Here is a 24,412-nt window from a genome sequence, read left to right on the forward strand (position 1 = left end):
TGATGAAACAACTTTCCATATTTTAATCCAGAACCATTACTCAATTTACCAGTGTCATCACCTACAATTTCACATAAGCATTCTCCAAATCCTACAATAGCATCCATTTCATTACAAAATCAAGTAGTGTCACCTGCATCTCATACTCATTCATCAACATCTATAGCCACAAATCCATTGAACTTGCATTCATCTAGTGCCTCATATTCTTTGACTGCATCCAGAGCCTCAGATTCCTTAGATACACTTGCATCTAGTGGCTCAGAGTTTATTCATTCCCCTTCACAAAGCTTAAATGTAAACCCTGGTTCTCATTCTCCTATATAGTATCCCGATCCTGTGGATCCTGATTTTCAACATGAGCAACTGCAAGTTATGTTACCCATATCTATGAATATTCACCATATGCAAACAAGGTCCAAAAATGGAATATTCAGAAGAAAGGCTCTCTCTACAATCATAAGCTATTCTTAAGCATCCATCACATAACCAAAATCATTCAAAGCAGCTTCAAAAGTATCAGAATGGCAAGATGCCATGAAAGAAGAAATTAGTGCTCTACATACATAGAAGACTTGGTCTCTAGTTCCATTGTCACCTAACAAGAACTTAGTTAGATGTAAATGGGTATACATAATTAAGAGAGATGCAAATAGATCTATTGCAAGGTTTAAGACAAGGCTTGTGGCAAAATGGTATAGCCAGGAAGAAGGAATTGACTATGGAGAGACTTTTAGTCATGTGGTGAACCCTACAACTATAAGGTTGATCCTTGCATTAGTTGCACAATTCAATTGGCCCCTCAAACAAATGAATGTAAAAAATGCCTTTTTGCTTGGAGTTCTTCAAGAGGAGGTGTATATGGAACAACCTCTGGGATTTCAAAGTTCAGCACATCCACCAAGTTATGTTTGTAAATTACCAAAGTCTCTATATGGACTTAAACAGGCCCCCAGAGCCTGGAATGACAGGTTCACAAGTTTTTTATCAGGCTTAGGATTCAAAGCTTCATAAGCGGATCCTTCTTTGTTTGTTCAGCATTCATCCAAAGGCACTGTGGTCATATTATTATATGTTGATGATGTGATACTTACAAGTAGTAGCTCTGAGCTAATTTCAAATGTGATTACAGGCTTCACATAAGAGTTTGATATGAAAGACTTGGGACAACTGAACTATTTCTTGGGGTTACAAATCAATTATACACCATAAATAGCTATTTTTATCACATACAAAGTATATCAATGAATTGGTTAAAAAAGTTGATTTGCAGGATAGGTCCCTTTTCTATTACCAACTCAAGCCCTTCTCGGACAGCCAACACCTCAATTTGGAGCGGAGAGAACATTTTTAATGATGCGAGTGGCAGCAATCTACATTTGCCTTGAGAATCCCTGATGGCGATGCCAATTCCATCGAGGCTGAGATCTTTGAGCCAAGCACCGTCAACATAACTTTCAGCAATCATAATGTCTGAATGCTTTAAAATGTCGTGATCATGCTATATTTAAGCAGTCAAGCCTGTTGTACACCAGGTAAATTAGTGCTCCTACTAGATTTGCGCAATATAATTCAATAAATTGAACCAGAGCAAGTTGCTCAATGGTAAAGGTAAAGACTGCAGCTCCTCAATTAACAAAAAAATGTGAAAGATCCCGGATTCGATGATCCAAGCTGATGAATCTGCTTGATCGTGGCCACGGGCATGATGAAATTCCCCATAGACTCACTGAGCCTGAAAATGGTAGATAACCGTAACTTGCCATTGTCCCCCTTTTAAAAAAAAAAATCATTAAATTAGACGTTTTTAAAACTCCAATGTAATTTACATATGTAATACGCATATGTACTATATATATTTAATGCACGTTATGTTGATATGTCAATCGTTTCAATTTTTTTTTCTTGTTTTTTTTTTTTTTTGCAACAATCAGACTTTGTGAATTCCACACCCCCGCCATTTTCCAAGAAAAAATAAAACTCAGTTTGTTCACCATACAACGCCATAATAATTTTTACCCAGGAACACAATAAGGTACATTTCGTTAGGGCACAAGTATCGGAGGACAAAACATAGAACAAGCACAAGGGAAATGACTCATGAGTTAATTACAAGTTACATGACGATTAATTCCAAGGGCAAAGCGGCTTAAAACCTCAACAGAATACATTACATGATGAGCAAACGCGAGATTATCGAATTCAACACAAACATAATTACCCGCGTCAACATCTACGATTATGATCAATTAATGTGCGCTGTTTTTACAAATCGAACAAAGGGAAAGGGGAAAAAATGAACACACCAAAACGAAAAGGATATTTACATGCATTTACCTGTATAACAGATTATTTTCCAGAGCCTCCAATAAATATGCAGGAATTTATTCCCCACAACTGTGACCCTCTGCCGGAGGCTAACGAATATTATAGCATACACAATCGGTAGAAAGCAACGTACCGATGCTTCAAGATCCACCCATTGACGTTGAAGAAGAATCGGGGCAGTGGAATGTTACATCACACAATGGTCCGAATGCCATCCCCGAGTGATATGCAACGGCAAGATTGGAATTGAAGTCGATCCACTTGCACTGCCTTCATTTTGAAAGAAAGCCTTATCATACCGTGAGGATAGAATTACAATTCTCATCTGGCTTGAGAGTTGTCGTCGGCATAAATGGATGCGCAAGCATCTGCAGCACCAGCTGCAAGCAGCACTTCGTAGGGATGGAAGGCTAGGGAACTAACAGGACCAATCTTTTGGGCCATAAAGGAAGGGTAGTATCTTATTGTGCCTAATTGTTCACCCTCCAAACTGAAGACTTTTATGAGCTGTTTGGCCGAGCCACTGGCAATGATTGGGGCATGCCTATGAACAGCTAAAGCAGTCAGTGAACCCCGGTGAGCTTCAATCGTGAGGTAGGCATCCCTGCCGTTTCTGATATCAAGGAACTGAATGTCACCAGCTTGAGATGCACTTACAATCTGGATGAAGACGAGAATATCATCTAAGTTTCACTTTCTATCGGAATAACTTCAGAAACAATATCAAACAAGGATCTCTCTCACTTACCTTGGAAGGATCAAGCCCGGGTTGAAAGCCGATCCCCACAACTCTTTCCACCTTCTGAGTGTGTGGCTGGGTTGAACAGATAAGCCTAAGATTTACAAACACACAAGTAAAACAGCTCAAAACACTAGCTTAGCAAATAATCAGCACCACATTAAGAAATCCAAGTTCAGTGAGGAGCTGAACTCAAACACAGTAGCATAATACATTTATTGTTTATGTACAGTGACAGAACCAGACATGAAGAGTGTATCCTTTGCCACACATATAATAGGCCTCTTTTGGCCGCTAGGATTGGATACCCCCACTATATCCAAGACATGTTGGAGGAAGAGACGAAAAAAATTGAGTCCAACTTGAAGGCCTAAGATGGATTACTCATCCATTCCAACACCTCCCAACCCCACCCAAAAAAAAAAGAAAGGGATTAGAAGGAATAAGTTTACTTCAACTTCATGTCTGATCCCCAACATAAAAAATTATCTGCCTCTAATACAGTGGGTCATCCAATCCTAAGGACCCAACAAGCCCCCCCTCCCAACCCCACCCAAAAAAAAGAAAGGGATCAGAAGGAATAAGTTTACTTCATCTTCATGTATGATCCCCAACATAAAAAATTATCTGCCTCTACCTTTAAATACCTCGAATACAGTGGGTGATCCAATCCTAAGGACCCAACAAGGCCTTAAAGAAATTGTACATCTAGGTCTGCAAATCTAACTATTTGTCACTTATCATTTGCAGTTAGTTGCAACACTTTCACAAGGAACACAAGTCATATATTTGCCACAGGAGACATGAAGAGCTTACATTTCAGGAGTTCGCACATCATAAAGTCTGACAGAACCATCTACAAAGCCAGCTGCAAAGTGACCCCCGTGAACTTGAGAAGCAGACTAACAGACAATGCAGGAATCAGTCATTATTACACCATTCATTTTCTAGATTGCAAAATCAATAGTCAAATCCATACGTCTGTAAATTGATAAACTACAGCTGTAAATTCAGATGTCGAAAGTAAGTTGAGGTGGTAAAAACTCACCAGGGCTGAGATGCTACAATCTGATGAAGAAGGAATAGAATTAATAAGCTGCTCTTTATCCAGATCCCAAAGCATAATGGATGATAGTTCGCCAGAAGCATACTAGCAAATGAAGCAATGCAGAAGTAATCAAAATATTATTCACAACAAAGACCAAGAATCACAAAATTTGAAACAGAACTTATCCTGTAGCCCTAACGTATTACATCTTACAGAGAGGAAGTACCAGATATCCAGATTGTTGTTGCCAATCCACAACAGCATTCAAACTTCGCACCCCAGGTTTATGACCTTGAATTGAAGAAAATGCAGTGACAAGCTTCTGTTGACCCTTCAAAGTGTAATCTTTCCAAATTCGAATGTTTCCATCACCTAATTATATGACCGCAAAAAGGTGCAACTTATTTAGAAAGGTTCAACAATAGCACCCTTCCTGACGAAGAAGCTAATTTTTCAGTAGTATAGAATATTACTTGAAGCAGCAAGAAGCAAGCTGTCATCAAGCTCATTGACAAGGCAGAGCTTGGAGATTCCTTTGTCAGGAAAATCATGATTATTGAAGCTGTTGAGAAGGGTAGCCTCCTTTTGCTCTTGGTAATTCCACACCCTATGAAGAAATAACCACCAAAACATAAACATACCATCATATTTTTACTAGACTACATAGTAAAACACTTAGGGTAATCAATAAATATTAGCAACATGAACCAAATTCACTCATACAAGAATGCATATGCACCCAATGGTTACCCAAAACCCAAACAAAACCTCATAGTTTGACAAAGAGAGGCCATTTCATTTTTCAAAGGAAGCAACCCTCCATCATTCATCAAATATTGATGCATATATTAAAAGGATACCTATTAATAATCATACAAAACCAAACTAAACAACCGAAGAAAAAGACAATTTCATATGACTTAATGACTATTTCAATCACAGCTGTTCCTGTCTGAAAGTTTATCGTGACGAATAAAGAAAACATAGAATGAATATTACCCACATTACATAAATATTAAAAGGTGAAATTTTAAAAAAGTGATGACCTACGCACCTGATTTGCTCATTCTCGTCTGCACCGACCACAATAGGAGAAAATGGTTTCAGCAAGATTGTTTTTGTACCCGTCTCAAACTTGGTGTCCCAGCTAGCAATTTGATTATTAAGCTTGCTCACAGCTGACCACGAACATGGAAGATACATTAATTCCACAAAAGAGCCTAAATAATGATAAACAAAAATAAAAGATAAAAGAGCAAAAGGAGGAATTAGAGAAGAAAACCAACAAGAGTGCTGGCATTTAGCAATGTGCTCCAAGGCAAATTTTTCTCTCTCCTCTCTTCTACTTAGTACTTCTTTACTGTCATCCGCGACAATGAGAAGTGGCTTGGAAAAGTGCCCACAACCCCAATTGTAGATGGCTGATTGAGGAAGAAAACTGCGTTCCGAGGCTCCAGAAGTTCCCCCAGAACCTAAAAGTGGATCCGCTAATCCAGAATCTGGACTCATTAGATGAGGCCTGAAGTCTAAAGAGCATACTCTCCGTATTCCAGTTAAGTGATTTGGCTGAGGAGGGCTGACAGGAGGAGTTCGGAATGGCATGTGACCTGTCAAAAATCGGTTACTAAACAAAAAGACTGGAAGTGCATAGATAGATTAAACTAACCAGCGATACCATACATCACCAACATCAAATGGAGCTCAATGTCAGGTTAAAGAATAACTTCCAAGATATTTTTTACCCCCCAGCTCCATTTGATGTTTTAATATACTAATGTTAGAACCTGCAATTAATTAAAAGGAGAATGTCTGGAAGAAAAAGTAAGTAATTCTCATATCGTTACCTCCATTCATATCTAACCATGAAGAAGACCGAGCTAATCCACCAAAACTGGGAGTCGGAGTTGCTGTAATGGATTCACCAGGTCGAACACTGTTACCAGTGGACTTTACGGGTTTGGCCACCACTTGTTCAATCCCTATAATGGCCAAAACCCGCCTACCAAGGCTTGCAATGCGTGGAGATGGATCCTTGGCTAAGGTACACATAGCCAATACACACTGCGAATACATTGCATTGTCCAGGGGTTTAGGTGTTGAGTGGTTGACAACACCATTGCTCACACCATCATTTAATATTCCAGAATCAGAATGATGAGATGAATCGTCAGACAATGGTGATCCATGCATAATTCCAGAACTAGCTAGAGGGCTGCTGGTGGAGACTCTCCCATCTCGACCCAATGAGTTATCATTGGTTCCTCTCAACAGTGGACCAATTTGAGATGAAACAACACAACCTTTAATATGAGCCAAAGAGGGGAAGGAATTCAAAAGAGAATTAGATTGTGGTTTCCAATATGCAGCAGCTATTGACTTGAGGTGCTTGTTGTGGCCAAAGGCAAAGCGTCCCAGTGCTGCAAAGAAGATACAAGTTTACTCAAATCAAATTCCTACAAGAAATCTCTTGATGATTAATTAAATCTCAGGGCCCCGTAAAACAATCCCGCTGTTGTTTTGAATGAGGGGAAAGAAGGAAAGGAAAGAACACTACGGTATGTACTGGTGACAGAAAATCTAGTGCATATTTATTACCCAAAAGCAATAAAATTCCAAACAAACGAGTATGATTAACTGATTATCAGATCGCTAATCACATACCAACAGCAACTTCGGCCCTGACCAGAGGGCTGCCATCCGAAGCAACACTTAATAGACTTCTAATAATACTAATTTCAGCTCTAATCTTTTCATCATCATCGTTTTCTTCTTCTCCACCAACGCCATCTCTACATGAGCCTGAACCCACATCAAGAAGGGTACCCAGTGCGAAAACAGCAGAAGCTCTAACCTGAAATAGAACAATCTCAGTGACTAAGTTACAGAACCCAAAAATGTCATTGGTTAATAATAGAGTCTATATAGTCAAAGTTTACCTCTGGTTGGGGCTCAGAAAGTAGAGGAGCACATATTGAATAGGCATCTGCCTGCAAACCAAATATTTGGGCCTCTGTAAAATCCTCCCACAGCTTTCCCAGACAGAGGCAAAGCCACTGAAGAAATAGTGGTTCTGTCTGTGTATCATTTAGAGTTGGACCCTGAAGGTGCTTCAAGCAAACATGTATCAAATCTGCTTCAAGACAAGCCTCCTGCCCACGTCTATGCCCATCGACAATTACAGCTAAAACAAAAGCAGCCATTGCACGTTGTTCTGGATATGCTTCCATACTATCAAGAAACCTAATGAAATATGTATGACCCCCATCCTTCACTAGATCAACCTGACATGACTGATTCCACACAAAAAAAAGGGTGATTACTACTGTGGTACTAACTGAGAAACTGAAGGGGGGCAGGCATATGGCACCAGAAAGGAACTTATAAGCAAAAATGGATCAAAAATAAATCTTCAGTTCACAACCCATCAGGAAAAAAGCAAAGAAGCACATGCTTCGCAAATTGTTGATGACAGGGAGTTTTGATATGGAGACATCGATGCCTAAGATTAGAAGCAGGTATCAAGATAGTATGTAACAGTAGCAAATTCTAAGATTAGAAGCAGGTATCAAGATAGTATGTGACAGTAGCAAATTCTTATGAAGAGCATGTCACAATTATAGCAATTATAAACATCTGGAGAAAGAATGTGCTGCAGTAATCTAGGCATACCTTATCAAGAGCAAGAATTTTTGTCCATATAAATACAAGAATATGTCGTAGTTCAGGTGTCATTGTTTGTAACAGCTTCAGAACATACGGAAATATCCCAACAGACAAGGCCTAAAAACAGAAATGTGAAATTTTTAAAGAACATCAAAATATTGTTCTCAACCAACATAGAGATAACAAGACAGAACATTTTCAAATGACAACACATACCAGATCTACAGCCCAGGGTCCCATATCAAGGAATCTTCCCAGAAGAACCAGAGCTCGAAATCGGTGGCATTGACTAAGTAACACCTTAAATACAGATGTTATTCAGTCAGGGGTTATTAAGGAAAAAAAAAACAGGCAAAGAATGAACTTAATACAATGATACATGATGAATAACAAACCAGCAAGTTGAATCAACATAACGAAGAAAAGTAGAACTGCTCTACAAGCCAAATTACACCACCACAACTTACAGTCCATGGCACTACTCTGTTATCATCTCAATAGAAATGAACTCAACCAATACTCCCTAGGACTACCATGTAATTTTGCCCAGTTATTTCACAGCTGGGTTTACAAATAAGGTACTGTTACCAAATACACCTAATTAAGGAACTTTATATCAATGCCTCAAAACAGGATACAAACAACCTAAAGATGACTATTTTCAGCCCACTTTAAAAACAAAAGCAATTAGACATGATATAAAGAAAGCGTACATAATACCTATATCCCAGAAAGCTTTAGTAAACCAAACTAAAAAGTGATAAATATAATATCACACCTGAAGAACAATAGGCAATTGCTCTGGTGGTTTCTTGTTTTCAGACCCATGGTCAAGCCATACCTCAAAAGCAGTCAACTGCTCAGTGAAAAATGGGCTTGGCTGGAATAAAGCAAAAATATAACGATCAAAGTCAATGTCAGGCATGTCACAAAAATACCAAACAGGAAAGTTATACAAATATCTAATTCCACATAACACTGTGAGGAACCTAACTGCATAAAATAAAAAAAAGCAACAAACTTGCATAAAAAGAACCCAGAAGCACACCTGGAACTCCGCATTAGGATCCTCAACCAATAGTGGAAGCTGAGAAAGGCATATCTCAGCAGCCATGTCCCATGCATCCCTGCAGTTAGCATAAGCAAAAGAGGTGACAATTGATTTAACTAACATATGAAGCATGACTGAAAATTTTCTCCTTTAGTACCACATATGATGCTGATGGGTTGGAGGCAACTGTGGGTGAGAGATCGGAGAGCAATTTGCGGATCGCATAATTCGCTCAGCAAGTAAAAAATTGCGAAAAAGGCTGGCAACTAGCAGGTCTTGTCTGAACAGTCTCTGGAAAAGATCTGCAACACAGAACTGAGTATTAGATCGATGTACCATCACCAAAACAGACATAAATGAACATCCAGTTCAAAAACATTGGATAATGGTACAGCAGACCACTACATTGGAAAGAAAAAAACCTACCGTGAGGGAGAACATTCCATGCAATCGTATCAGTGACTGCAGTAAAAATCCAATTCAACTCGCCCAAAAGTGTTTTCCGGTCATTTTGGCGGCCAGGGATTTTATCTATTAGCAAATAATCAAGAGATTCATGAAGTAATGATCGTGTGCAGAACCTGAGAGAATACATAACAATCCAATAAGTAGAACCATATAGAATGCTAGAACATAACAAGGAGAGAAACAAAAAGTGAAAGCAGGAGAAATTATAATCAATGACAGTAATTGTACAAACAGCCTAGTGGATGAAGTACAACTCCTAACAGTAGACAAAACTTAAGACCGATAATCACTTCTTGTAACAAAACAAGGAGAACAAGCTTCACCATCTTAATGCCATCTTGATGGGAGTTGTGAGGCAAGAAGTAAACACATCAGCAGGAAATTCAGCACTCTGTGGAAGAGTCTCGTGTGCTTCACAAGCCGCTAGCAGGATACAATCCCTTGCAGATCCAGATGAGCTAGAGCTACCCCAATCATGAAGCTAACCAAAAAAAATCCAACTATTACATTGAAGTCTATACTATCGAATTAATAATACCAGTTCGGACATCTTGGAAACCTCAATATCAAATTTACATAAACATTCATAACTGCACTGTAGGATACCTCAATGAAAGAATTGACTATCATCCCAGCAGCAGAACAATCAAACACATATATTGAAGGTGTCTTCAACCAAGAATCGAGGTCACTAATTGGCAAGGGGATATACTGTGTATAACTCTGCACCCAATAAAAAACTAAATGAGAACTACAAAAGCATTATTTAAAGATAGCAAGGAACAAAACAGCAGGCTTCAAATTGGTAAGAACCTTATTAAAGAGCCAAATTTCACCATTAGCAGTTGGCTTGGGTACACCATGTCCATTATAATGGAAAAGAACTCTCTCGGACTTGGCATATTTGCGGCATGTATTACAAAGTTTCTTCACTTCTTCTACCGTAGGATCAAGCTGAACCTTGTAGCGAGCCTGGTCGCATAATATCAAACAAAATTAAAGTTTAATTTAGACAACAAAATTAACAGCATGCACAAAGAAAACAAAAACCATCTCACCCTTGGTTGCCACCTTTCGTACTGTTGACTCAAGGTTTTACCAATTGTTTCAAGAGCTTTTTGTGGAGCCATTGCAAATGGATCTGAAGACAGAAAAAATGTTAACAGAATGGTAAACTTGACAAACAAAAAAATATAATATCCAAAAACATTCTGTTGCCAAAGGGAAAATAAAAATAAAAGTGTTTGGTTGTGTCTAAGTTATAATGCTTGTAGACCCACAACTGTGTATCATTTCCTCTTGGCAACATGTATTTACTATTATATTTAATAATGGGTACAAGAAGATGTTAACAAAAGATAAATTCAAACTCCACTAAGGAATATGTCATATTTAGTGAAACTTAAATCAATCTTTTACGTCATGCACTGTAGAATTATTAGCCATAGCATGCCAAGGGTGCTTTGGTATTGAAAATGAATAAGAGAACCTAGAACTCACGCACACTATACCAAGTCCAACAAGTAAGAAACTCAATAAGACAACCCAAACGGTTAAAGAACAGAATTAATAACCAATACACTACCAACAAACTAAAGCAAGAGTAAAAATCAGCAGTGTAAAAGCACCTATCCAGCACTCCATTCTGGCACAGGGAGATATCTTAATTACATCGGGCGGATCAACGCTAATGTTTAAACATAATACCAGAGCTACACATCCCGTCTTCATCTGCAAAGAAGTTGAAAGTTAAACTAAAATAAGCACAATTAACCAGTACAATATTGTGAGCGTCTTCGGTCAGAACAAAAATAAGAAACTAAGTTCAACAAATCAAATAGCTCCAAGTAAGAATTACTTTAAGCTTTGGCCATCCCCTGAAAGAATATTGTCACTGTGTTTTTTAAAGGAAACGGTTATATTTAATAATTCCTTCAATGCCGTCGTTGAAGAATAGGGTTGAAAGTTCATAACAAAAAAAACTAAATTAGCAATTCTACAAGAAAAATTAGTGCTATATTCTAAAATCCTAAATAAAGATCAGGTTTTCCTCAGATAATAGTTTAACCATCAATGACAGTGCCACCAAAGTCACCTACAGGCTAGACCGCAAGGGGCACCTAGGCTATCTGTGTGACTTCCATTACTACCCCTAACCCACTTATGATCACTGGTAAAACTGCATAAGAAAAGTGTTCAAGATTTCTAATGGTTCGCGCAATGAAAATTTGAAAACAAAGATAAAAGCAGAAGTTGTGTCCTTTATTGGTCTCCATAATTGAGTAAAGAACATGGGATTAATCATAGACATTTCAAAACCATACAAAATCATTTTTCTCGAATCAAAGTTCACCAACCATTGTACTAATTCTTCTTGTCATGTGATACATCATACAAGTAATGGTGGTTTAAATTCTCAGGATAGTCACACATCCTTCTGTAACAAATTGCAAAAAGAAAACGTCACGTATCTGTGGGAGGTTTGAATGGAACGCGCAGCAACAAAAACTAGTGCCAACTGAAAGGAACCTGGCCATTAAGAGGGCAGGAAAAAGAAAAACCCGTCCTTACAAGCAGGAGTTCCCAGAAGGAGAAATCTAGAAGTGTGAAAGTCACTTCCCATTGATCGAGACCTAAATATGAGAAATTGACAAACTTTTCTTTCCCCATTGATCGAGACCTAAATATGAGAAATTGACAAACTTTTCTTTCCTATCAAACTAAAAATGGAATTATTCAAACAACCCAGTGATCGAAACCTAATTCAAAACCAAGTTGTTGGGTTGTACCACCAAAGTATCTGATGATTACGAATTCAGAGGAACAAAATTAGCGAGGGAATGTTAAAACTTCCTAGCCAGAATACAAATACCTGATTTTTACATAAAAAAAATTAACAATTTTTCATAACAACTTTAATTTGAATTGCAGGGATTTGATCTACAGATTTCAGTTTCAGAAATAAGTAAGCCACTAGCATACTAAACTGAAATGAGACATCTTTTCCTGTCAAATTATCTAACAAATACAACTTTAACAACGAATTTATGCCATGAGAAAAATGAATAGCATGTACTGAAAAAAGGGGCTTACTCGGTCTTTAGGCCGCCATTTCGATACTAAACCACTATCCGATGGTCCGGTGGGCACGCAAGCCTCGAAAGCATCGTGCCGAAGTTCACACAATACAGTGGTTTGGGGCAAGTAGGCCAAGCTTGTGGCGGTGGTAGCGGTGGCATTTCCATAGCTACTACTGGCAGTTTCTGATTCCCTTCTCTGCGAGCTCAAATCTCCGTCATCGTGGCTGGACGCGCAGTCGTCCAACTGGCTGGAGACCACCACCACCGAGGATTGCGAAAACCGGGAGGCCATCAAATCCCCCAATGCCATTCAAATCGAAAACCCTCAGAGCATAAACAGAGAAGCAATCAATTGAACAACCATGCCCAGAAATAACCAAATGGAATCACTGAAAACCTAGGATTATTGGTTTCGAGAGAAGCTAAGAGGGGAGCGGCGGCCGCGGAAGAGGAGGAGAAGGAGGAGTAGCGGGTGAGGAGGGGAGCGGGCGGAGGAGAGTGCGGTGGTGGTTGGGAGGACGTCTAATCAACGAAGCCGCTGAACCAGCGGCGCATGGAGATTCGCCTGAGGAAGGAGAGAGAATCCAGCTCGGAAAGCCCCGGAAAATCCCTCTGAAAACCCTAGAAACCCTAGGCGGCGACGAAGAGGATGATGGAGGCGCATAAAACAGTGGCGGCACAGCGAGGAAACTAAAAAACAAACAAACAAAAAAACTCAGAAACACAAAAATACGGATTTGTTTAGAGAGAGAAAGAGGAGAGAGAGAGAGAGAGAGTGCCGAGTGCGTTTGTTCTTCTAATTTTCTTTATTTCCAATTTTGTCCTCTGTCCACCGAACTACTTTCCGGGTCCGGGTACGGGTCGTATCAATTTTTTGCTATTTCTAACCATTAGTCCTCTGCAAACACTATATAAGGAAGAAAAAAAAAATTATGTTGCTCTATCTTCATATACTTCAATTGTATTTTCGATTAGTTAACTTTGAGGCGGATATCGCAGAAACTTATGATTTCAGTGATAGAATATTAATCTCTATGAAATGTGTGTTTAAAGTTCAAATAATCATACTTGTATGTTTGTGAAAACAAATTTATGTTACGTAATTATCATCGCTCTTACCGTTAAGGATTATCATCACTTTTGACCGTTATGGGTCTGTTTAATTGTTTGCTTTGATGATTCTTAAAAACATAAAGAAAAACACGTTTAAAGTATAGTTAATGTTGATTTTGTATTTAAAAAATTAGATGGTAAAAATCATGTAGTTATAAAGACACGAGACAAACCAATTATGAGAGGAATCTCATTGTCCTTTTTAGTTAAAAAAATATATATGTGTAGAGAGATTAATTAAGATGTAAGCAAGATGACTAGAACTAAACGCTTCCTCTGACAAGCACCTAAATGTAAATTTCTTCCTCGTAATTGAGATTAGTTTAAAGGTACATAATTGACGGAAAGATTAAAATGAGTTGTTGTAAAGACACTTTCTTTTTCTTTCTTCTGGTATAAATCCAAATAACCCAAAAGTAAAAATAGTACTGAAGGTGAAGGGATTAGCCAACCAATGTCTTGTTGGGCATAGGCAACTCAAAAAGAAGGTGCCCACGAGTATGTTGAGGTGTTTATTGAAGATGCTTACATTGCACATTTAAAACAAGGAATTATAATTATTCTTGTGGGGGTGTGTGTGTCTCCTCCCCTCTCCTCCTAGTTTAGGAAGGAACCTCGTCTCCCAAGTCCCAATTTCATGATTTGATCGTCGGCCACATGTTTGGTTCTCTACCGTTGAATCTAAGCACTTAATTCTAACTTCATCACACATATCAACTCATTTGGTATTTCAAACATATTCTAGCTTCACTTTTATTTTTAAGTTACAGGTTTTTTATCTAAAGGGATATTTATTTTTGAGTAAACATGAGGATTAGTTATGGGGTCCATTCCATATCGAACTTTAATTATCCAAATTGTCTTTAAAAGGGGTAATGTTATCTGCACACTTATTTTTACTTCTTATATATGCATCTTAATTTTTGGGCAATCAAATCGAATAAGATCAATGACAAAACATTAACAAGGGTGTGTGAGTGATAAAAATGAGTGTGTAAATAACACTATCATTTTCAAGTTGCACTTTTGAGATCATCCTTACAAAATATTAGTCAAATTAAAAATGTTTGAGGTGTCTAATTAAGTTTTAAAAAAATTGATGAGCATTATGTTAAAGGAAATATTGAAATTTTGGATTTGCTTTGGTTGCTTATTATTAACAAAAGAATTAGATCACAGCATTAATATTTTTGAAAATTGAAGAAAATATGCAGGAATAAGATGGCATAAGAGTAGTGAAAATATGGTTTTCCATTCAATTACTATCAATTCATTTAAGTTATTTGATATCATATTTTACTATTCAAAGCCGTCTTCACCGCGTATTTTCTGGCTCCGCACTTGTAGTCGAACGGAATGGTGTAGATAGGGGGTCAGTAATTTCACTAATCTTTATTTCAATTTCTATTGTCGACCTTGATATGTTTTTAAGGTTTCTAACGCAGTCTCGTGGTTTCTTATGGTGGATTGGAAAAATTATCTCTGGTAAATTCGTCAAATGCAATTTATTTGTACACATATTTATAGATAAGAAAATCAGGTTGCAGATACTTTAACTTCTTTGCGGTAGATAGTTATGCTTATTACTAATGGTCCACGATTTTAGATTTTGTAGCCTCTACTCATGCTCGTGACATTTCATTTTGTCCTTATTATCGTTTTCGTTTGATCTTTTTTTCTTTGCGGGTCTTGGCATAATCACCCCGTATGTATCTTTTTTGTTTACTTTCTTTCATTTATTATCAATAAAATTCTTGGAGAAGGGACCGTCCAGGGGCTTCTGGGTGTAATGGTCCTCACCTCTTTGGGAAAGGATAAGTGTCCTGCACGCGACAATTGCCGAAAACTAATCTAGCCTAATTTTTCTCCATTTAAAAAAAAATTATTATTAACTCTAAGACTTTTTGATAAAATGAATTACAAGGCATATAAACGCTAAATGTGATTTTGGAGAGGTGTGAGGCGCATAACTTCTTCAATATCATGCATATGTTAAGATGCGATGAAATTCTAACTTCGCCATTAACCTAATCTCACAAGCTTAACAAGCATGAAATACGAGTTGGGAATCATTTTTGTTTCGCAAGCAACCTCTTAAGAAGACAAGTAAAAAAAGAAGAGAGATAAACACATATTTCCGCATCAAAAATGAATTTAAAAGGGTAGTGCACCATAAAGCTTGATCTCAATATCTCTGATGCGGATATGCTTCAACAGATTAACATAAAAGCATATGCCCTGACGCATGTCAACTGACCTCATTCTGTCCCAATCAACCTTGTGGAAACAAAACTAAGCTAGCTAGATGATTAAGCACTTGATTTAAAATAAAAAAGCTTTAAGTTAAGATTTATATACTTATACGCATGCTTAAGCAACAAGCAGGCCGTCCACATGTCGGTTTCTGTATCGTCCGATGTCCACATATGGAGTAAACAAATAAGCAATGGAGTTAAAAGACATGCCAAATTCTCCCGATTTGATTTCAAAAGATACATAACATGACAATAATATATAATTAATTAAGTGGTCATGTTTTGTTCTGATTAAGACTTGTTAATCACATTCAGTATCTTAATTTTGCAAATGTCCGAGTGCCAAGTAATGCACTTGGAAATGTGCATTGAAAATGAAAGGGTAGTGACATATTTTGATTCAAAAGAATATTAGAGGTTTGCAGTTTTATAGATCCACACACTTCTTTTCACCTTTCATACACACTTTGTTAATTTTTGTTTTTTTTAATCTTAATATCTCGCTCCAACGGCTAAAAATTGAAAAAAAATGTGTGGATAGCCACCCTACAGGTACTATGTTTAGGATATTTTTCCTTAAATAACTAATTCAACACAAACAAATCCAACAAATCTTATAAGTATAAGCCTTGAATAGACAATTAGACGGTTGTAATATTGTTCTTAACATTGTCATATATGTGAAGAGTTTGCGGTGGTGGTTAGAGTTATTCACAAATAAGTCTTCAAAATATTATATTAAAATGCAGTTTGAAAAAAAAAACATGGACTTAACTTCCTTCCAATTTTTTTATTTTATATAAATATAACAATGAATGATTACTCAAGTCGATTGTATTTCAAAATGCGTGGTTTGAAAACTAACAAGGAGAGTCATTTTAAACTCTCACTTTTTTCTCATGTTGTCTAATATTCTAGTATACATGGTTAGATTTTACCCATGCGCTTAGTTCAAAAATCCTCTCCCCTAAATGATATATAAAAAAATTTGAAGAGAAACTCTCATTTTCTTCTCATCACTCGACTGATCGTCTTTGCTTTTTGCTATTATAATTTAATAAAGTAAAAGAAAATAAAAAAAATAAATTGTTACCTAACTAATATTTCAAAGTGATTCTCACTCTTTTGTTAATTTTGGCATTTTTTTTTGTAAATTTAGATCATTTCTCGATTCATGGGTGTCATTTTTTGTGTAGAAAGGATGCTAATCTTCTATGCATCATTCCCATTTTTTTTCGATGTCCCTAAAGGAAACATTTTAATATTTTTCTTAAACATACATGTCTGAATAAAAGTACATGTAGAAGTCATTTGCCTTAATAATTCACCAACCGAATACATTAATTTGTCTTGCATGAATAAGAATATAGGATTTGACTCAACACTCAAACGTTTGAAGCTTAATTTAGAGACAGCAGGCATATATGCAAACCACGTGGAGTATTGACAGTAACATTTCCCATCGTCTTCACCTATTAATGATTGAATAAGACAGAAATATGAATGTGTGATTAGTTTTAGGGACATTGACACTAAACAAACCAGTATTTAGACAAACAAGAGTTAACCTGCGCAGGCCAATCAACGTCAGTGACCTAAAAATGGACAATCCTCTTCGTTTTCTAGGGTTTGCAATATCTGGAAAAGCATCAAATATCTGAAGATAAAAAGAGCTTGGAGTTACGTCGTTTTGAAGGCATGCATGCAGAATAATTAGGGTTGCGTTCGTGGCCACCAATACTCCACGTGAACTGGTTGGGCTGAACTGAGTTGACCGTACGATTGTGTGATCTTAGGGTTTGGTAAAAAATTGGGGGGGTTTGGTAAAAAATTGGGGGTTTTGATTCGATGACCTAAAAAAAGACAATCCTTTTCGTTTTCTATGGTTTGCAATATCTGGAAAAGTCCATCAAATATCCGAGAGATAAAAAGAAAGCTTGGAGTTATGTCGTGTTGAAGGCATGCTTGCAGGTTAACTAGGGTTGCGTACGTGGCCATGATACTCCACGTGAATTGGATGGGTTGAACTGAGTTGACCGTGCGATTGGTGTGGTCTTAGGGTTTGGTAAAAAATCGGGGGTTTTAAGACAGATTGATGTTGAAACAACGAGGATGGCTGGCCCCAATACAGTAACAGCATGACGTAATTGCTTGACTACTGATCAATGAGTCGATCAGTCACCAAAACATTTTCTGAAATTTGTGTACATTGAGTGATATGACGGTTTCTTGTTTGCAATGATGTGGCGATATTTTTTAATGAGTTGGCCTCAGTCGTATTGAGTGGAGTGCAAACGTGGAGAAGACTGTACATGAGACGAGAACTTGAAATGTCAATGTCTTAATTTAATCATGTGACTTTGTATATGTGAAAACGTTAAATGTGTTGTATTGTATGTTGTGCTAACTACATCGAGAGACCGAATTCTCAAATCTTAATTATTAAGATCATCTATTCATACATCATGCACCGATGTCATAAAATACTTTTCTTTCAAAACATGCAAAGTTCGAATTGTTTACCTCAAATTCTAAGAATTTAAGGCTTAATTATGATATTGACACATGATTTGCGAATGACTTAACTAATTTTTAATTTAAAAATACTTTTCTTTCAAAACATGCGAATCAAATTTCCAATTAGATAACATTAAATTTAGGAATGTCCAACTCTCATAATTTTGTACATAATCTGCTGTGAAGTTAATTATTGGTAATAATTGTGGTGGAATGGTACGTACGGTTATAACTTTAATTCATGGATTGCTGCAATGCATCGAGGTCAAATTGCTTCATAAACTGAGCCATCCACAATACACAACTAACATGCAGTGCACCACAATACACAGCCAACATGCAGTGCACCACAATACACAGCCAACATGCAGTGCAGCATTCGAATAAGTATAAAGGGCATTTCAAGGGGTCCTACAAGAATCAAAGTGAGGTAGACAAAGGCTTATAGGAGAATCAACTCATCAACTCAGTGCCATCCTTCTTCTTCTTCACTCACACACTCTCTCTCTCTCTCAATGACAACCAAACCAACCAGCATAAAAGCTCCTCAAAAGCCAAAAGGATAAAGGTTGACCTACAAGTCTGCAGTTTTTTACACAATGTATAAAAGATGTTAAAATGATCCAAATATAATACTTTACCATCACCTTTTTCCATGTCCAACTTTTTCCTCATTGCTTTGTGCATCACACGATTCACACCACTGCAGGAAATGAAAAGGCTTTTTATCTGGTGACACTTTTGTATTTTAGAGTATTTATTCTAGACTTTTTAACTGACAGATATGTGTTTAAAAACACAACAAACTAAAATTTAACTGTTGAAACACTCTTAAGAATTTTGTTATCTTATATAGGCCTCTTAATTACAATACTTACATTCACAGAGGCTTACAACAAAATAAATATGATTTCTATATATCCTATTTTCGATTTTACTTAATGGTACATTTATTCTTAATTATAGATTTTGATTTTCCTTTAATTTATTTAACAGCGGCCCCAAAAAAAGGTGCAAGAGGTGAAAAAAGGAGCAGAAATAATTTATCTAATAAAAAACTTAAAATCAATATGAACCTAACTATTAGTTAATTGCATAAAAGCCCTTCATTTGAATACCATAAAGCCTTTTCCATTTCTCCTGTATATTTGGTTCTATGAAATTTCAGAAACAAGAGCTTATGGAGCAATCGGCGTGAAATCTTCGGACACGAAGGCGCTCTTCGGAGATGTCATTCGGCCTATGAGTTGAGGAAGCCAGAGAGGTCGGAAGTGTAAATGAAGTGCATGCCATTGTTGTGCAGAAGTGCAACTGAACAAACTTATGGCAATGCTCAGGAAATTGTACATAAACTAAAATTTTAACATATGCATTATATATATTCAAATGGAGAGAGACGCCCCTCAAATATTCATAAGGTCATAAGACAGAAACCAAGCAAGAGCCAGGATACGTGGTGAGCGAGGGACGACGAGTTGTTGACTCTTCGTGTTACAGGATCATAGCCAATTATTGAAGCATAAACCTAAACTTATTGATATGTTTCCAAAAGATAACAGTTCATCGTGTTAGGGCTAAATTTGTCCCTCGCACAACTCCCTTTTGGTAAGGTTTGCCGCTTGGTGTATTGCAATATAAGTTTGTTATTAGTTTGAATCAGTGGCGAAGCCAGGATTTCTCGGGGGAGGGGCGAATTTAAAACAGTGCAAGGTTAAAAAAAAAAAGCAACAACTAAATCTTTGTATATAATAATGTCTTCCATAATTAATCAATAAAAACAAATTACAATTGTTGTCGACGAGGTTTCATGTCATGAAAACGTCGCATAGTAGGCTCATTATCAATAAAAGCAAATACATCTCTCTCAATGTAAACAACCATGCTATCACTCAACCATTGATCTCCCATTTTATTACGCAATGGTGTTTTCACAATCTTCATAGCAGAAAAAGCTCTCTCCACCGAAGCGGTTGCAACCGGTAACACCAAAGCCAATGTAAGAAGCTTATACACTAACATATAGCTTTCACACCTCCCAGTCTTCACTAACTCTTTTGCAAGATCACTGATTCCTCTCAATGATGAAAACTCACTATGCATCTTCATATCTTGAATGTAATTGTCAAGTTGAATTGGAAGATTCATGAGGTCCATACGATCAAAATCTTGAGGATAAAGTTGGGCTAAACGAACAATTTTTTCTTTGTCAAAAGATGCAAAATTATTCACTGGACTCAAACATGCCATACAAAGAAGCAACTCGGTGTTTACCTCATTGAAGCGATCATTCAATTCCTTTAGTTGCATATCAAGGACTTGAAAATAGAGGTCTACACGATAGTAATGGAAGTTTGTGATTTTTGGAGCTTTACGCCTTGATTTTCCAGGTACGAAATGCAAATCCTCCATGTTAGGAATGACAATATCATGCTCCTCACAAAACTTTTCTACATCATGCAACAAGTCCCCAAAGTCATCATCTCTCAAGGATTGTAGTCTTTGCTTGCATACTTCCACTAACGCCATCGCATTCACAATATCTTGATCTTTCTTTTGCAATGCTTGTGATAACTTATTTGTAATTCCCAATATAAGTCTCATCAAGAAAAGGTGAAACACAAAATCAAAAGTTTGTATGTCTTTGAATAACCCAGTAGCTTCACCGAGATTATCTTGGTTGCGATCACTTTTAATCCATTCAACCACCTCCACCACGGCTTCAAACATAACAATAATACTAACTATAGTACCATAATGTGAGTTCCACCGTGTATCACATGGACGCATGAGGCTACTTTCTTGATTTAACCCTTTACCCGTTTCAAGATTACCAAGATGAAGAGCTTTTTGAATTTGTTCTTGTTGTTTCTCTCTCAATGCATCACGACGCTTGCACGAAGATCCAATAAGATTCATCAATCTATTAGCATTGATGAAGAAATTGGCAACATCCTCATTTTCCTTTGCCACAAATACAAGAGCTAGTTGAAGTTGGTGTGCAAAACAATGAATATAAAATGCTTGAGGGTATTTGTTCAAAATCTTTGTTTTAAGACCATTTAACTCACCTCTCATATTACTAGCTCCATCATAGCCTTGTCCTCGTAACTTGGACATACTCAAATTTGTTGTAGCAAACAATCTCTCAATAGCTTCTTCAAGTGAGCTACTAGTTGTAGAGGAGACATGTTGAACACCCAAAAACTTTTCAATTGCTTCTCCTTTTTTGTTCATATAACGCAATACCACCGCCATTTGCTCTTTATTGGAAGCATCACGTGATCCATCAACCAAAAGAGAAAAAAATGTACCTTCCATATCTTTAGTGATTGCATTAATAGTTTCAATAGCACAAGCACGAACAAGATCCTTTTGAATATCGGAAGAAGTATACTTGAGATTCTTGGGAGCATTCTCAAACACAACATTTCTAACTTTCTCATTATGATCGGCAAGAAATTGCATAAGCTCTATATAATTACCCCTATTGCTCGATTTCAAAGATTCATCGTGCCCACGAAAAACCAAACCTTGTCGCAACAACCATCTTGTGCAATCAAGTGCTCCACTCAGTAAAGTGTGATAATTAACGCGAGCTTCATCAGTTTGCTTGATCACAAATGTTTCAATGTGTTGTTTTTGTGTCATCAAGTCTTTAGCTTGCTGCATAGCTTTATTATGAAGACTTCCAACACCTCCCTCGTGGACTCGAAAATTTTCGGGTCCTTTCCTCCAATTTGTAAACCCTTTTGTAGTGAAGACATCACTTCCACTACCACCCGCTTTATCAAAATCACATTTAAAAAGATAGCAATAACGGCAAAATGCAGCATCTTTTACTATACTATACTCCAACCACTTAAAATTATCAAACCAACCTATAATAAAACATCGATTGTCGCTAGCTTTCCTTGGCATGATGTGAGACTTAGGTTGACAAGGTTCCTTTTGAAGGTAGTATCTACGAATTGCTTCACGACAATTGAGTGGATAATCAAGCATTCGACGTCTCAGTCCAGGGTATGCCGGAAGATTAGCTAATATTTCATCCAACTCAGTAATCTCACTTTGTTGTGCACTACTCGGAATACTAGAAGGAGGAGGAGGACTACCCGGAATATTTGAAGGAAGATGAGGACTATCCGGAATATTTGGAGAAGGATTTAAGCACTGTTTCTTATAATATCGTTCCATTACGTAACTGTATAACGAAAGAAAAACAAATATATCTTAGACTCTTAGTCCTAGAGTAGACTACGAATTTAATTAATCAGTACCAACAATCATATCATATGAATAATCAATTTTTATTCTACAGTAGAGTATGTAGACTACGAATGTAATTAATAAGTACCAACAATGCATTTGAATGAGGGTTTTAGTTAGTTGAATTGGGGTTCATTATGTTAATGTATATATAATGTATCAGTCCTCTTTTATGTACTTCAAAAAAAAATCAATAATCATAGTATTCATATGAATAATCTATAATCAATAACCATATAATGTATAACCCTATAATCCTACATCAATTATACAAAAATTTATATTCAATAATCAATTAGGGTTTGAAATAAATTAAATTTTTTACCTTAATTGGAATTTGGAGTGGCTGTGCAGATGTGCTTGCAGTTGCAGACTGATGTGTCTGCCAATGGAAAGTGAAATCTGCTACAGGCAGAAGGTTTTGTCGTGTGGGGTGGGGAAAAGGGGGGAAAAGGTGGGGTGGAGGACTGATGGGATGGGATATAGGGAATAGGGTTAAGGGTTTTTAATTTGAAATAGAATTGAGATGGGGATGGATGGGGACCAGTGGTCCCCGTTTATATATATTTTTTTTTTCATTCAACCAAAACGACGTCGTTTACCAAAAAAATTTAATTTTTTTTACCAGGCTCAAAATGACGTCGTTTTGGCCTGGATTTTAAAATTAAAAAAAAATCCCTCCCGGTCGTCTTCCCTGAGAGCTATCTGTTTCTGGTTTCAGAACCCGATGCTCCCCAGTTTCCGGCCGAACTAACGTCGCTCCTGCCTTTGTTTTCCGGCGAGCGGAGGGGCGAACGCCCCCCTTCGCTCCTACGTAGCTTCGCCTCTGGTTTGAATGGTGCCTTTATGGGCCATTTGTTAGGCGTTGAGGCTCGCAATCAAAACTAATATGAATCTGAGCGTACCACTATTATCTCTGTAAAACAAATTGTTCTTTTTAGTTATTAAATGGATTGATTACTTGCGCCACAAGTTACTTCGACTTCTTAGTTCGATTGGATTGTTCACAGATGGATTAAGTTTGTATAAAGTTCTTTTCCTTGCCTTGTAAATAAGGACTATACTCATAATATCATATGTCCAATTAAGTGGAGTCCAAGACCCTTCAAGTTATTTCTTGGGTTACAGTTTTAGACTAACAATAAATAAGCTAGATTAATTAGTTTAGCAAGATTAATCATAGATAATACCTTGAAAGAAGGCAGTTGAAAATGATGTAGGATCCAATGAAAGATGCAAAAATGACATATCTATTTTATGTAAGTACAAACACAAGAGACTCGGGCAAGATTACAACCTTGTCAGGCAAGGTTTGTCTTTTTGCAGCCACTTCTCTTTGTGTTTTATAAGGGTTGAAGTCTTGGAAAATGGAATATAAACCGGGTTTACCTAAAGTGATTCGATACTACAGCACAGGGAAAGGTAGCAGAGCCTCTAAAACTTGACAAAAGATAGCTTTCTATGGTGGACCTGCGATTAAAAAGGGTAAAGCTTGAACAAACTAAAACTTTTTGGTTTCTTGCTGTTGGAGTGTAGAGTTGAATGTCTTTTGATATATTGGTTGAGAGCCCTTTTATATGCATCCCTTACTATTTTTATAGACCTTCTAGCCCGATTGTCCAAGCTTGCCCTTTTGGTGATGACTTCCAGAGTATGGTGAGTCACCATCTGTTTTTGTTATTTACTTATCCATGCCATGGAAAAGTACTTTTTGCTGGGTGTGAGCTGCCTTCCGTCACTTGTCACTTCACATAGGCTTGTTACCTATTTCTTGGAAAAAAATGATTTTCAATTCTTCTTGGGCTGCCAACTATCTAAGCCCAATTCTCCCATACTTTTCGCATTTTGGGCCTTCTCCGCACTAAGCCCAACATTAAATATCCG

General features: G+C 37.2%; 2 protein-coding genes and 1 non-coding gene across 3 annotated transcripts; all 3 read right to left on the minus strand.

The window, feature by feature from the left end:
• Positions 1-2,217: 2,217 nt before the first annotated feature.
• On the minus strand, positions 2,218-13,258 carry LOC103450720 (regulatory-associated protein of TOR 1-like). The gene is made up of 23 exons (XM_008390094.4): positions 12,391-13,258; positions 10,926-11,028; positions 10,356-10,438; positions 10,111-10,269; positions 9,904-10,020; positions 9,621-9,778; positions 9,256-9,410; positions 8,987-9,131; positions 8,827-8,905; positions 8,557-8,658; positions 7,995-8,078; positions 7,785-7,895; positions 7,052-7,405; positions 6,777-6,966; positions 5,960-6,532; positions 5,402-5,722; positions 5,170-5,293; positions 4,589-4,722; positions 4,342-4,487; positions 4,116-4,217; positions 3,884-3,969; positions 3,077-3,161; positions 2,218-2,988 (listed from the first exon to the last, which is right to left on the minus strand). Exons 1-23 carry the CDS (start codon positions 12,685-12,687, stop codon positions 2,650-2,652), a joined length of 4,047 nt encoding a protein of 1,348 aa, XP_008388316.1. The 5' UTR covers positions 12,688-13,258; the 3' UTR covers positions 2,218-2,649.
• LOC139189902 (uncharacterized) lies at positions 12,800-22,456 on the minus strand. The gene is made up of 3 exons (XM_070809169.1): positions 20,635-22,456; positions 20,295-20,490; positions 12,800-13,067 (listed from the first exon to the last, which is right to left on the minus strand). The coding sequence occupies exons 1-3, from the start codon at positions 22,454-22,456 to the stop codon at positions 12,800-12,802; spliced, it is 2,286 nt and encodes a 761-aa protein (XP_070665270.1).
• On the minus strand, positions 16,895-16,999 carry LOC114820283 (U6 spliceosomal RNA). Its single transcript, XR_003767774.1, has one exon. It is a non-coding gene; the product is annotated as a U6 spliceosomal RNA (small nuclear RNA).
• Positions 22,457-24,412: the final 1,956 nt, after the last annotated feature.

This window comes from Malus domestica, chromosome 12, assembly GCF_042453785.1.
Source record: "Malus domestica chromosome 12, GDT2T_hap1".
NCBI classification, from domain to species: Eukaryota; Viridiplantae; Streptophyta; class Magnoliopsida; order Rosales; family Rosaceae; genus Malus; species Malus domestica.

Coding starts and splice junctions, on each gene's coding strand:
- LOC103450720 (XM_008390094.4), bottom strand. CDS start 12,687: ATGGCATTGGGGGATTTGATGGCCTCCCGGTTTTCGCAATCCTCGGTG. Junction 9,132..9,255: donor ATGGAATGTTCTCCCTCACG/GTAGGTTTTTTT, acceptor TCTGTGTTGCAG/ATCTTTTCCAGAGACTGTTC. Junction 4,723..5,169: donor GACGAGAATGAGCAAATCAG/GTGCGTAGGTCA, acceptor ATTTCTTCATAG/GGTGTGGAATTACCAAGAGC.
- LOC139189902 (XM_070809169.1), bottom strand. CDS start 22,456: ATGGAACGATATTATAAGAAACAGTGCTTAAATCCTTCTCCAAATATT. Junction 20,491..20,634: donor CGTACCTGGAAAATCAAGGC/GTAAAGCTCCAA, acceptor GTTTGAGTCCAG/TGAATAATTTTGCATCTTTT. Junction 13,068..20,294: donor GAGTTAGTGAAGACTGGGAG/GTGTGAAAGCTA, acceptor TTTGTTTTTTAG/TTTCCTCGCTGTGCCGCCAC.